The sequence below is a fragment of the Eublepharis macularius genome, chromosome 4 (assembly GCF_028583425.1).
Source record: "Eublepharis macularius isolate TG4126 chromosome 4, MPM_Emac_v1.0, whole genome shotgun sequence".
Lineage (NCBI taxonomy): Eukaryota > Metazoa > Chordata > Lepidosauria > Squamata > Eublepharidae > Eublepharis > Eublepharis macularius.
Genome location: NC_072793.1, coordinates 8,051,374 through 8,065,831, shown reverse-complemented (window position 1 = coordinate 8,065,831; position 14,458 = coordinate 8,051,374). Strand labels below are relative to the sequence as shown.

The 14,458-nt window shown below is 48.3% G+C and overlaps 1 protein-coding gene across 2 annotated transcripts in view; it reads left to right on the top strand.

Moving 5' to 3' along the window:
• Nucleotides 1-14,458, top strand: part of ASIC1 (acid sensing ion channel subunit 1) — a 222,033-nt gene that overhangs the window by 195,322 nt on the left and 12,253 nt on the right. For both annotated transcript variants that reach the window (XM_054979006.1, XM_054979005.1), the window contains 4 exons: nt 7,095-7,245; nt 9,903-10,030; nt 11,702-11,852; nt 13,582-13,638. In XM_054979006.1, the coding sequence (XP_054834981.1) occupies nt 7,095-7,245; nt 9,903-10,030; nt 11,702-11,852; nt 13,582-13,638 (487 nt within the window). The remainder of the gene's footprint in view (nt 1-7,094; nt 7,246-9,902; nt 10,031-11,701; nt 11,853-13,581; nt 13,639-14,458) is intronic.

Below are 14,458 nucleotides of genomic sequence, written 5' to 3'. Positions count from 1 at the left end.
CGCTGGGCGTGGCACTGGGTGGTCTGCTCCTGACGTCACAGGGGGGCCAGGGATTCTGCAGGACCCTGCTCTGTGGAAGGAGGGGCAGTATACCTCACCCAGACTCCCTCTCAGTCCACTCGCTGGCCTGCTCAACCTGGCCTGCTTACCCTCTGCATCCTCCTTCATCTCCTCCTTCCAGAACTCTCCTCCAAGCCTCCACCCTTGCATCCTACTGCTCTCACTCCACATCATTACTCCTCACTCACACCCACCACCTCAGAGCTCTTCCTAGCCACCTTATATAGGGCTTCCTTTCCCCGCCCCGCCCTCCTTCTAGGCTTGTACCCTCTCCTGACTTGGCCCAGCTGTGCCTTCCCTCAGGTGTTTCCCTCCTACCACTAATCCCTTCTTGGCTTCCTTGCCTTGCTGGCAGGGTGGGGTTGAATGCGAGCCATCCCCGGCTGAGGTCTCCTTGGCCTTGCTCACGAGGAGCTGCCCCAGCCAGCTTCTGTGCTGCTGAGCATGCCTGACCTTGCTCATGAGGAGCTGCCCCAGCCGGTTTCGGTGCTGCTGAGCCTGCCTGGCCTTGCTCACGAGGAGCCGCCCCAGCCGGCTTCTGTGCTGCTGAGCCTGCCTGGCCTTGCTCACAAGGAGCTGCCCCAGCTGGCTTCTGTGCTGCTGAGCCTGGCTGGCCTTGCTCGCGAGGAGCTGCCCTGGCCAGCTTCTGTGCTGCCTGTTCGTTGATGCCGGGCGGGGCTACCCATCTCCTCCCCCAGAATGCCTGTGGCAGCTCCACCTGGAGGGGCTTGGCTCCTAGCACCTCCTGAGCCAGGCTGCTGTCCTCTAGCCAGGGTGTGGCTCTGGGCTGTAGTGGCTGCTTCTCCTCATTGGAAGGTAAGGGCTCTGTTTGGGCTGTTGCTGTGTCCCTATTCCCCCTGCCTTGGCCCTTTTTCTCTAGCCCGCTTAGCCCCCTCTCTTCCCCCTGGGGGGTGGGACTAGCTGGCTTCTCCCTGCTCCCTCCAGCCTTCTGGGGCTTTGGCCTTTCGCCCCTTCCCCCTGGAGTAGACAGGTTCTGGCTCTGTTTGCCAGACAGAGCGGTTGAACTGCTGTCTCCCGGCTGCCCCCTGCCGCTGCCTGTCAGCAAGTCCGGGGGCTGGGCTGCTGACAGGAGAAAGTAAATACTTGCCAGATGACCTGCTGCCTTAACATCAATAAGAAACTTCTCATGCCCTCAGAGGACCAGCACATAACTCGGAATACACTCATGGCTGGTATGCAGACAGACCCCAAAGTGGAAGGGGCTGGGGGGGGACTGCCAGAGCATCACAGGCTTAGTCGCAGCCCATGTGCTGTTTGCTGCTGTGGAACCTTACGCATCGACTGCCTGTCTCTGTTGACTCTTTGCAGGCAGACCTCCAACTGGGGGAGAGGTCAGGATGGGCTCCATTCAGAGCACAACAACAGAAGCAGCAGCCACAGTGATCCGGGTGCATTTAATAGCTTTGCTGTAGGGGTTGCCAACTCACTTGCTCCGCCATTGCTCCTGTAACATTGCAAGCAGCTTGCCAGATAGTTGTTTGGCCTGCACAGTTGTGCCCATCATGGACATGCAACGATAGGTATCGTTGCGTCTGTGATGCTGCAGTCTGTCAGTACGGTTTTCACACACACAGGAGCCTTGCTGAAACGAGAGAGCTGGCAACTCTCTTCATCTGCCTTGCTTTCAGAACTGATGCTGTTCAATAAATGTATAGACTGTGTCACACCATAGCTGTGCGTTCCATTATGGTTATATAGATAGGGACTGTTGTGGGGTGGTATATTTAATTATTTACGTCATATATGTTCCGCCTTTCTCCCCAGTGAGGACTCAAGCGCCTCACATCAGTCTCCTCTCCCTCCATTTTATCCTCACAACAACCCAGTGAGGTAGGTTAGGCTGAGAGAGTATGACTGGCCCAAGGTCACCCGCAAGCTTCCATGGCAGAGTTAGGAGTTCAAACCTGGACCTTCCATATCCTAGTCCATCACTCTACCCACTGCACCGCACTGCACTGGTACCCACCCCTCTGCTCCTTAATAACTTCAGCTGGTTTCATCATGGGTCTTATACAGGGAAAGGGGATTTCTAATTGCAGGGGGAAAGTTGTCCATTTATCGGGTGTTATTTACCACCGTGGTGTAATTTAGCTCCATGCAATGATGTTTCGGTCTTCCATTTCCACACATCAAGCATCTCTTGAAGACATGCCTGTAGGCAGCACTAGGGAAAGGAGGGTGTCCATTTTTGCACAGGGGTGCCGTGGGAATAGGGAGGAGCAGATGGGTGCAGATCCACTGAGATCACTGTAAGCCACGTTCTCTGCATGGCCGGGGGGGAGGCATTGGAGCAAGAGGGAGCCCAAGAATTGCTGGGACAAAAAGGAACAGGTGGGGGCAGTGATCCCCTTGTGAGCAGCAGGGTGGTGATGCTTGGGAGGGGGCTCGCTGACCATTCCCAGCCATGCCCTGTACGTGTTCGTTCCAAAGCTCCTACTTGGTTGTACCTACTGGTATGTGCGCGTGGGGGCAGCAGGTGCTGCGTTCTTTTTGGTGCCGCTCTTGTGTCCAGCATGTGGGCAATAGTGGGCTGGTGCCAAGAGAGGGGCTGGTTGCAGCAGCAGCGCACTCACGGCTACTTCTGTGAAGGGGAGGGAGGGGCTGCCATCAACGTGCTGCTGTATCATTGATGGGTGTTGGTAGAGTTGCTGTGGACTGGGAAATGCAGGCCCCTGGAACCTGGGGAGGAGCAGTGAGCATGGCGGCGGGTCCCTCCCCTTTCCCTCCTCGCGATGTGTCGTCCTGGCACGTCTGTCAGGACTCTGTGTCCTTGCCTTCAGCTTATGCTGAAGGTATATGGTGTTTATAGTCATATCAAGAATTTGGGTTAAACTGATCAATTATTATTGATAGATAGCTATATAATGGAGAAATTACATAAACAATATAGAGTATAAGTTAAATGGACACCAGTAAAGATGATATGCCAGAAATGTAATATTTAGTTGATATAGTGAAGCCTAGAAGAGAGTGAAAGTATATATACAAGGGACAAAATAAGTTTGATATGAGTAGGGGGAAAATGGACAAGGGGTTGGAAAACTGTTGGAAGTCAACAAAATGGGGGGGGAAGGGAGGGGTTAGAATAAAGATAGGTAAAGGAAATTGATTGTATGAAGTATGAAATATAATGATGTCTAATCCAATAAAAAAAATTTCAAAAAAAAAAAGGACTCCGTGTCCTTGCTGCTACCCATCGCCTGTCCAAAAACAGGGGAAAGCGCAACTCCGAGACACTACCTTTAACTACCTTGATGGATGAAAATAAATAAGGTTTTCTATATTAATCAACTAAATAGGGGTATTAATTAATCTTAATAAAGATTTGAATTGCAGCTCATGCATCTTGAGTACTGTGGTGGAATCTGAATTACTTTTAATAATTCACAATTCACACATTGGAGTCTTGGGAATTTTTAATTCATTGGTTGATTCACTTATAGTTCATACTGTATAATTAGCATAATGTACTCTCGTTGACTTCACCACACCCAAGACCAAAGGTTAAGTATCAAAGAATTCCCCCAGGGCCAAACTGCACAGAAAGTTGGAGACCAGATCATAGGTCATCTCTGTAGCTCAGCTATAAAATTCGCTGGCAAGGAGGTGTGATTTGGATTGGTGCTAGTCGATTTGGAGTGATCCTGAAACAGAAAAAAGACAAAGGCTGTCTCATTTCTTGGATTCTTTCTTCCCTTCCATGGCTAATAGCCTGCTGAGTTTCCAGAGACAGAACTGTATCTCAGGGGTTTTCCAACTGATGGCTGATTTTTTTTTATTGTAGGATTAGTACTCATTCCAGGTGGACTTGGTTGTAATATGTATTAGTGTTATTTATTTAAAATAGTTTAACCTACTTTTCTCCCACTAAGCATCCCAAAGCAGCTTACAGAAAAATTAATACATAAAAATACTATGTCATCATCAGGTGCCTCAAATCCCTTTTCAAATTTTTGAAAATACTTCATTACATCTTAATTATTGGTTTAAACTTCCCAGCTTTTCTGTCATCAAGGGAAATTTACTCGTTGTTGTCAGGGAAAGGGAAATTGGGAATGCTGGGAGTGAGTTGGAATGAAGGGATTCTGAAATCGAACGCAGCAGATGGGAGGAAAATGCAAAATGGTGCAAGACAATATTTACTGGGAAATGTTTTTTAAGCATGAGTACCTTCTTGAGGAAAGTAACTTGGAAGCAGCAAAAAAGAAGGTTTGTCATATTGGCAAATGTTTATTCAGGTAATAAAAGTGTAAACTATGAACCCATTATTCAGAAGACATTACTCAAAAGACACTTCCAGATTATTTCATAAATGGAATTTCTCATAAGTAAACAAAATAGTTATCATTCAGGTGTTAATATCATACAATAAATATATCAATAAATACTATACAAAAATATACTCTCTAAGAACAGCTGCAAAAATCCATTGTACATTGAGCAAAAACGCTATAACAGTCCATATAAACCTCTCTTAAATCTGCTGCGTGAAGATAGCAGTCCAAATGAATTTCTCTTGAATCTGCTGGATGGAGTAACTCCATCTATGTGCTGCTTTATGTGATGCGTCAATGTTTACTGTGAATGGTGATTTCTGTGAGCTGGATGATGCTTGAGCCCCTGAGGAAGTTTGAAAACGAAACAAAAAAAGTCTCAGCCGGCCCCTGGTTGGGCGTTTGGGGCATTCAGTTTTCCGTCCCTTTGTACTTCTCCACCTGAAAAAGAACAAAGAAGAACATACGTTATTTCAAAAACCATACATATTCTATTAAATTATTTACTTGAAGTTTGCCTTCCTTCCCGGAATTACTCCATATTTGGGTTGTTTGTCTACCAGACTAGCCTCTTTATTGTTAGCTTTATTCAAGTAATAAAAGCAGTTAAAATCCACAGATTTTAATATTGCATGAAGTACGTGTTATTGCCACTTTCATAACCATGTTGACAGGCATCTGTATAAACAAAACTTCATTTCTATACTTTATTTTTAAAAGTTTTGTATGTTGCGTGTGTGTACCCAAGCTACATTCTCCCCACAAAGTTTACTATTTACATCCGGTGTGACCTATTTTCTAAAATAATTCCAATTTTGTAATGCAGCTCTATCGTAATGTTGATCAAGGTTAGTACCAGGATTTGAGTGATATACTTTGGGGAGGTGGACTCTGGTGAGATTCCCAGGAAGGCTGGAAAACTGAATGCTGAACAGGCTGCAGGAGTGGGGAAAGGCATGGCAGTTTATTACAGGGCTTCTTATAAGGCAAGTCTACGAACCCTTTCCTGGGAGTAACGCCCCACTGAATAAACCAGACCTGCTTGAGATTTCTCACTCAAAGACTTCTATGATTGGTGCGGGGGGGGGGTGTTCCTCAAATGTAGCAGGCAATGCCAAGATACTTATGGCAGATCATATAGGCAGATGCAGGAGTCAAGACGCCGATGGATTTGCAGGCAATCCTAATTCTAAGCCAATAGACTTCAATAACTTAGACTACTGAAACTCTGTTTAGGATTGTGCTGTCGCAATGCACGTCTCCACAAATTACAGGTTGCTGGCTCTATTATTACAAAAGCCTTTTAACAATAAAGTCATCTGCCAGGATGAATTTGTCAGGGAAAATGCAGCTATTGCACTGATGAGTAAGTGAAAATGCAAGCTACTCAGAAACTGGACTGGAAGAGGGAACGTAACCCTTAGCAACTGATCCCACCCTCCTTACGAGACCTGCCTTCGCACTGCCTGCAAGGATCACGAGCTTGGATAAGAAGGAAGCTGCAGGCTACGCCCTGACTATATGCCTGCCGTTGCTGCGGACTTACTTTGCACAGCTGCATAGGTCCCTTCCCAGTCTCAGCTCAGCTTTATTGACTTAGAATTTAGCTCAAATGTACCCACTCCACAGGGATGGATGGGATGGAAGAGCTCAGCTGGTATCTACAAAACATTTAGCATTCCTTGGGCAGCAGCTGCCAAATCTTACTCCCTAACCTATTTGTTACACAAATTGCCTGGCAAGGACCATTATCTGAGCATCTGCAAATGATTAATTACCTAGTAGAGTATAAATACCAGCATGGCTGAAACAGTCCCTCTGTAACAGAGGGATGCAACTAGTGAATCTGCACCTCTGGAGCATGAGCCCCACAGCCTTCATTTCCCCCTCTTGCTTACATTATCTAAATCAAAGGATCTGGGGTCACCACTGTGGTTAGATATCCCTGTGACACTGCATAACCTGTAACTGTTGCCACTACCTCTCCCAGTTGTAAATAAATTGCCATGGAATAGCAATACCGTGGTTAGTTCGTGCAGCGTGCTCCATTTGCAAGACTCTAATCCATCACATCCCACACTCCTACCATATAAGGCTGTGGTTCTCAGGCTGTGGGTTATGAATCACTCACAGATAGTAACACGGCCAGGAGCGGGGGGGGGGGGGGGAGGAGCAGGATAAGCTAGGCAAGGAGCCTCTGGGAGGCTCAATAGCCAATTTGGGTTTGCCAATTCATAATAATGTGTGAAGTGGCCATGAAATCCATTGCTCAGTGATGTTGTATACACAGCATGGAAAAATGAATTATAAACATCCTCTGTGTTAACTGTTGCTTGGTTTCTGCTTTTTTTGTTGGGGCAGGGGAGACAGCACAGAGTTACTTTGCAAGTATGTCCTGGAAAGTACAGTGAGTTAAAAAGTGGTAACTGGAAAGCCATTGAGACACGGCGTTTGCTCCTCGCTCCTCCCCAGCATCCCCTTTTGCTTCTAGCATGAACTTCTCCCTTTCCCCACTCAGAATGTCACTTCACGAAGGTTATGAAGAGCAGGGAACTGTCCCTGGTGCTGAATCAGTGTGGCAAAAGCAGCTACTCAGGGACCGTTATTATTAGGCCAATTCCTGAGAATGCATAAATGCCCCTTGCTGTGACCAGCTGATGAACAGCAGCTGGAAGGATTGGTTGAGTTTCACTGGAAGGTTCTCATTCGTGGTCTGAGCCTTGCTTGTTTCCTTCTTAGGTGTTCACACGCTACGGAAAGTGCTACACGTTCAACTCGGGCCAGTCTGGAAAGCCACCACTCATCACTATGAAGGGGGGAACTGGTAATGGCTTGGAGATCATGCTGGACATTCAGCAAGATGAGTATCTTCCTGTTTGGGGAGAGACAGGTAGGAGATATTTCTGGCTTCACACACTACTCCTTGGTTCTTCTCTTCCCCAGATCCCCTCTTTGGGAAACTGCTGAAAATTCTCCGTCCTGTGTAGACCCTTTGCCTTGTTAGACCTCTCTGTCAGGCATGGCCATGCACTGACCCTGATCATGCCAGATACCCTTTCCTTGCTGCAAATGCCAATTGACCATACTATGGCTGCCCTCCTGGCCAAGCCCTCCTGCCCCTATTCCTCAATCCACTAAGCCTCTCTCTGCTTCATTCTGTTTCTAGACCCACGCTGCCTCCTTGCCCCCACGCTATTCCTTCCCCCATCCTTTTTCTGTCCTTTGCTACTCACCATAGCAACCAGCTTGTCATCGCAAAGCAAGAAGCTGCCTCTTATCCACAAATAGCCTTCATTGTGGGGGAAGAGTCAAAAGCTAAACTGTGCTGTTGAGACTGTGGTGGGGTTGGAATCCCCATGCAAAGGTTTCTAATAGGACCTTTGGGAGAGGGTTTGGGATAGAGGCCTGACTGGGAATCATGATCTCTTAACCTGGAAGACCAGGGCCGTTTCCAGATGGCTTACCGGCCCCCGGAACGTTGCGCCACGTTGCGGGGAAAACACAAAATATCGCGTTTTCTCACGTGAGTTTTGCGCGACGTCGCGCAAAACTCGTGTGAGAAAACGCGATATTTCGCATTTTCCCTGCAACGTGGCGCAACGTTCCGGGGGCCGGTAAGCCGTCTGGAAACGGCCCTGCTCACTAATCCAAATACATGAGGAGTCTGAATGAAGATACTCAGCATTTATGGGGAATTACTCATTCGACGTTTTCACACTGCATACCGGCCACACAACATCGCACCAAGCTCCCGAAACGTCAGCGTCTTCCTGGCGCGATTTCAAGCGAGAACGGTAATTCTCGCGCGAAATCGCACCAGGAAGACGCTGTTGTTCCGGGAGCTTGGTGCAATGTTGTGTGGCTGGTATGCAGTGTGAAAACGGCTGTTATATTCCTGAAATGAGCCCTGTCTTTAGGGTGGAATAATTTGTTGTTTCAAGGAACCCTTGCTCTGATCAGGCCAGCCATGACCTTAGCAATGATATACCACGAAAGACATCAACTAATGCAGGTGAGCTTTCTGTAAGAAACAAGGAAGGAAGAATCTGCCCCCCTTGGCCTTACGCTTCCCATTCCGCGTGTCTCCCTTCTTGTGCTGATGTAAACCCTGGGATTCTTGGAAGACTGTCCACAAGACAGTAGGGAGCAAAATCAAGGGTGGCTTCTGCTTTCCAGGATTCTTATATTTTATACCCTGCTTTTTCTCCCCAATTGGGCCCTAAAACAACTTACAGCATCATTTTCCCCTCCTCCATTTTATGCTCACAACAACCCAGTGAGGTAGGTGTGCCCAGGGTAACATCGATCACATCCCTTTGAGGTTAGGGATTTTCCCCCAGGCCAGACTGGCCAGGGAACCTGCAGGGTTTTGCCTTCCTCTGGGCATTGAACAGGGGTCACTGGGGGAGTGGAGGGTAGCTGTGAATTCCCTGCATTGTGCAGGGGGTTGGACTAGATGACTCTTGGGATCCCTTGCAGCTCAGAGATGCTAGGTTGGGAGGGTTCTCCAAACTTGTTCATCCTGTGGGGACTTCTTGAAATTCTGAGAGCCGGTAGAGGGTACCCCGGCTATCATGGGTGGGGGGTGAGTCTAATCATAAAATGGCTTCTGTGGGGGCTGTGTCCTGTCTCACAATGCTGCACGGTTCCATAGAATGTTCGGAGGTTCCAACCCTAGCACCTTCCTGTCCTGGAGGCAGCTGTCTCTGAATGGGTGCTCTCGGAAAGGCACAAAGGCAATGCCTGCCACTGCTCCAGGGAGGTGGAAGAACAACAGAATGTGTCCTTTGCTTTGATGAGAGGTTAAAAAGAGCATGCAGACATGAAGGACCACTTTGGTGGCCACCCTGGTGCTAGGGTTGCCAACTCTGGCTTTGAAAATTCCTGGAGATTTGGGGGCATTTCCTGGGGAGGATGGACTTTGGGGAGAGGAGGGGGCTCAAAGAGGGTGGCACTGCATAGAGTTTGCCTTTTGAAGGCGCCGTTTCCATCAAGGATCCCGAGGAGTGAGCCGTGTTAGTCTGTAGTAGCAAAATAGTAAAGAGCCCAGTTGCACCTTTAAGACTAACCAACTTTATTGTAGCTTTTGAGAGCCACAGCTCCCTTCATCAGATGCATCGTCAGCTTCCGAGAGCCACTGCTGTCTTTGTCAGATGCATTATCAGCTTTCAAAAACCACAGCTCTTTGTCAGATGCATCGCCAGCTTTTTAGAACCACAGCTCTCTTTGTCAGATGCATCATCAGCTTTTGAGACAATGCATCTGATGAAGAGAGCTGTGGTTTTTGAAAGCTGATGATGCATCTGACGAAGAGAGCTGTGGCTCTTGAAAGCTTATGCTACAATAAAGTTAGTTAGTCTTAAAGGTGCTACTGGACTCTTTGCTATTTCCATCAAGGAAACTGATCTCTGTAGTCTGGAGATTTGTTGTAATTCCAGGAGAACTCCAGGCCCCACTTGGAAATTGGGGACCACACTGGGGATTACTGAGCTAAAACCCTGTTGTGGTCACCTGGGTTCACTTTCTACTTCTGTCTCTGTGCTGCAGATGAGACATCATTTGAAGCGGGGATTAAAGTGCAGATCCACAGCCAGGATGAACCGCCCTTCATTGACCAGCTGGGATTTGGGGTGGCACCCGGTTTCCAGACATTTGTGTCCTGCCAGGAGCAGCGGGTAAGCTAGAGGGACAACCCTCCCCTTAAAAGCGGTCTTTATCATTTGTACTAGGGGAATAAAGAGTACACGCCCACTGTCCGAGTAGCATTGCTGAATTACCATGGATGACATTTTTCTCTCTCCCACCCTCTGATGATAAGGAAGACAGTGGCTCAGAAAGAAAAGGTGAAGCCAGGTACCCCCTGGAAAGAACGGAAAGCCCAGAAGTCTGTGCCACAGGGGGAAAGAAGTAGCATCAAGGCTGCTAGTTCAAGAGTCAGCAACTTCTGATTTCTGTTATTGTCTCTGCGGATACATTCTCAAGATCATGGCTTGGATCCTATGACATAGTCCTCTCTGGCCTCTGCAGACACTTTCTGCCTGTCAAAACATTTATCTTGCACACACAGAAGTGTTGGCAGCAGAGGAAGCCAGCGCCACACCAGAGAAAAGCCTCCCCGGCAACTGAAGGGGAAACGAAGGGAAGGAGGTCACAGGATCCAAGCCAGGCTGAAGGCCCTTTAATTATCCTCTTGCCACTGGAAAGGGGTGGGGAGACACCCAAAGAAGGGGTGTTTTTTCTTCCACTCTTTCATTGCATCTGATTGACAGTTATCAGCATAAATAGAACCAATCCAGTGGATTCATTCATTTAGATGGAATAAATTTTACACTTTTACCCTAAGAAGTTGGAGGGGATGTACTAGAAGTTAAGAAACCTGGGTTCCTTTGAGGATATCATTCCATACCTAAGACCCAATTCAAATCAAATACCTGCCTGTGGATCACATTTGTATCCTTCCACTTACTCTAAGAGGCTCACAGCAGCATGCGCTGACCTCCCTTTTCCCCATTTCATCCTCAAAATAACCCTGTAATATAGGCTGGACTAAAGTCACCCTGTGAGCTTCATGGGGAAGGGTGATTTCTATCGATATCGCCCCAATCTGAGTCCAGGACTCTAACCCTTACACCATGCTGGCTGGGGGAAAAGCACACGGGGCTGCACCACTTCAGAATGCAGACTAGAAATTGTAGGATTGCAGGTCTTCCCATCCCAAACTGCTGTGCCAGTGCAAAATCATCGCTTCAGGGAGAAGGCTAGGCTAGAACCCTTCAGCTTGACCTGCTTGCTTTTTAATGACGGGGGCGTTTTGAGCACGAAGGACCATTGACACGTGGGATGTTTCCACATGCATTCTGAAATGACACAGATCAAGATGGGTAGCTGCGCTAGTCAGTCTGTAGCAGCAGAAAAGAGCAAGAGTCCAGTAGCACCTAGAAGACCAACAACATTTGCAGTAGGGTGTAGGAGCTTTCATGAGTCACACAGCTCACTTCTTTACGCAGTGATTGCAGACCCAGGAAGACTGTACCAGGTATCCTTCTGGACGTTTGAGTTCGCTGCAAGGCATAGTGGGATATCCATGTCAGAGTAAAGATTTCCCAGTCGTTATCTTTCGGGGTGTCCAGTGTGCCTTGCAATCTAGATGGTCAATCCCGCACTGTTTTCCTACCTCTCTGCATTACAGATATATTGTGAAGTGAAATCTGGATGCTCAGACAAGCGATGCCTGAGGCAGGAAAAAAGGAAAAGGTCTGCCCCGCTGCAGTCACCATTAGGGGCCCTTCCTGTCTAGGTAGGGGGGGTCGCCTTTCTCATCTCCTCTTCTGCCCACTGTTATGTAGCTCATCTACCTTCCTCCACCCTGGGGAGACTGCAAGGCAGTGACGATGGAGTCTGAATTCTACGACACCTACAGCATCACAGCTTGCCGCATAGACTGTGAGACCCGCTACTTGGTGGAGAACTGCAACTGCCGCATGGTCCACATGCCTGGTAAGGAGGATGTGAAGGTCGCGGTGTTACAGTGCAGGCTCTTGCCAATAGTCCTTCTCTCCTGTGCTTTGAAAGAACAGGATTCCCCTTCTTTACTTACATGGTGCAAATCTCCATGTAATGTTTGCAAAGCAGTTGCCGAAAGGGGCTTTTCAATGCTGCCCCAAATGTTCACAGAAGCATTCCCCCCCTTTTGTCAGCTCATCCCGAGTTATTTTTGAGCTGCTCCCTCACTGTCGTAGCTGCTCCCTCTCGTATCTGCAGCCATCTCAAATCCTGATTTCTAGCAGAGGGATTCAAGTCCCCGGTGCCCCCTCAACCACCCCATGTTGGGCCTGTACTCAGTCTTGCCTGGTGGGCAGAAAACCGTGTCAAGGGGTGCAATTAGCAGAATAAATGTGAGGCGATACATTAATTATTCCAGTCAGTTGCATCTCCTAGAGTGGAGAGGGCAGGCAGAGGAACAGAACAGATGGGTGAAGATGAGGAAGGAGACGAGAATTTTCCAAAGTCGGCTGTGTCTGCCAGTGGGTCTCCAGGCTGCTGGAGAATGTTCTGGAATCAGGATTCACAGTAAATGACAGTCAAGGGCGGCCGGGCGGGGAGGCGGGCAGGCGGGCAGGCGGGCAGAGACAGTCACCTGGCTTTGGATTCAGTTCAGCTTCTACCACGACTGCTGTGACATTGCACTCTATCTTACTTACTTATTCACGTTATTTACAGTCCAGCTTTCTCACCGAGGCTCAAGGCAGATGCTCTGAGTCGTGAATGGAGCTAGAGGTAGAAAGAAAATCCCTGTGCAGAGCTTATTGTCTCCGCCTGATGTTCATCTGGCTCTCTGGGTAGTGCTTAGGGATGCATCTGAGCCAAGGGGGGAAAGTTTTCCTGGCTTGTACCTCTCCAGGCTTTAGTCAGGAGGATACAAAACTGGAATATTCCCACTTGGGCCGGGGAGGGAACCTTCTTCGCATAAAATAGCTAGCGTGATAAGGAAAGGGGTTTGGCCAAGCCTTCTTCCTGGCAACTAGTTTTCTGAGTGCAGGAAGTGGTATCTGTAGAGTCAGCAGCAGGAGCAGCGTCAGGACTTCCCTGCTAGCCATGAAAGCTGAACCAGGAGTGCAGAGAAGCTTCCTCCAACTTTCTGGCAAGGGCAAGGTGAACCGTCCTTCCTTCGCTGCGTGGAAACACCTCAGCATGGAGATGCCACCCAGACCGGCAGAAGGCTTTCCGTCTGTCCTGCCTCCCGAGGCATAACAAGGTCAACTGCCTGGGTTCCTCGTCGGAGGAAATTTCAGCCTTCAGAATGTACGATCTGCCTCCTCAGCAGTGATGGCTGATAACACCCGGGAGCTGCTGACTAAGGGAGACGGGGGGGGGGGGGGTTGCATCTCTTGCAGCTAGAGATCACCGTGCAAATGAGCCGCAATCAAGCACACCCCAGTGACCCTTTCTGTCACAAAAGCTGGGTGGTGAAATAGTGGGTTCCTGCCCTTCTGCTCCTTTTATGTGGCATCTGCATATTCAGAACGGAGAGTTAATCCGGTGGTCGTGACTGTGCAGACAAAACCAGGGAACAACGGCTTTGCCGATTCCTGCTTATGTCTCTCAGGATAAACCTTCCTTGCCTGTGAATGCAGAGAAGTTGCAATACATTCTCACAGAAATCACAAGCGCTGTGACGAGGTTCATTATTGAGCTTGCTTTTCTTTCTTTTCTTTTTCCCCTGCAGGTGATGCTCCTTACTGCACCCCTGAGCAGTACAAGGAATGTGCAGACCCAGCCCTTGGTAAGCATCGCTCACCGTGCAATGCTGTGTGAAGTGACTCCCGTTACTTTGCACAAGATTTCACTGCAAGGTGCTTTGCTGAAGTTCTGTGTACAGAACGTACACAGTAATATCGTTTGCAGTCCCTATCACATTACATATATAATGCGTTAGAACGTGCAGGTTCCATTTGTTTGTTTAGATATTGATACATTCCTTTTCTCTCCAATGGGAACTCAAAGTGCCTTATGCAGGGCTTTTTTTCTGGGAAAAGAGGTGGTGGAACTCAGTGGGTTGCCCTCGGAGAAAATGGTCACATGGCTGGTGGCCCCGCCCCCTGATCTCCAGACAGAGGGGAGTTGAGATTGCAGCGGCGCAGAGGGCAATCTAAACTCTCCTCTGTCTAGAGATCAGGGGGCGGGGCCACCAGCCATGTGACCCTTTTCAAGAGGTTCCGGAACTCCGTTCCCCCGCATTCCAGTTCTCCCATTGTCCATTTTATCCTTACAACAAGTTCATGGACAATAGCTGTTGATAGATTTTGTCTTCCATGAAGTTGTCTGATGGTTTCTTAATGTTGTGGAAAAGGCCTTCACCACATTGTATGACAGTGAACTCTATGTTAATTCATCAAAGCTAACCGTGAATGACTCCAATCTCTTGTATTCTAAAAAAAAGGGAGGGAGATTCGCTGGGGCACCTGGAGGCTCCATTCTGAGGTGAAATGGCCAACAGCCAGTGACAGACCCTGTTCTCCACTAGTGTATCTAACAGCACAATCCTTAGTGGAGTTAACACCCTTCTAAGCCCATTAACTTTAAAGGACTTAGGGTATAACTCT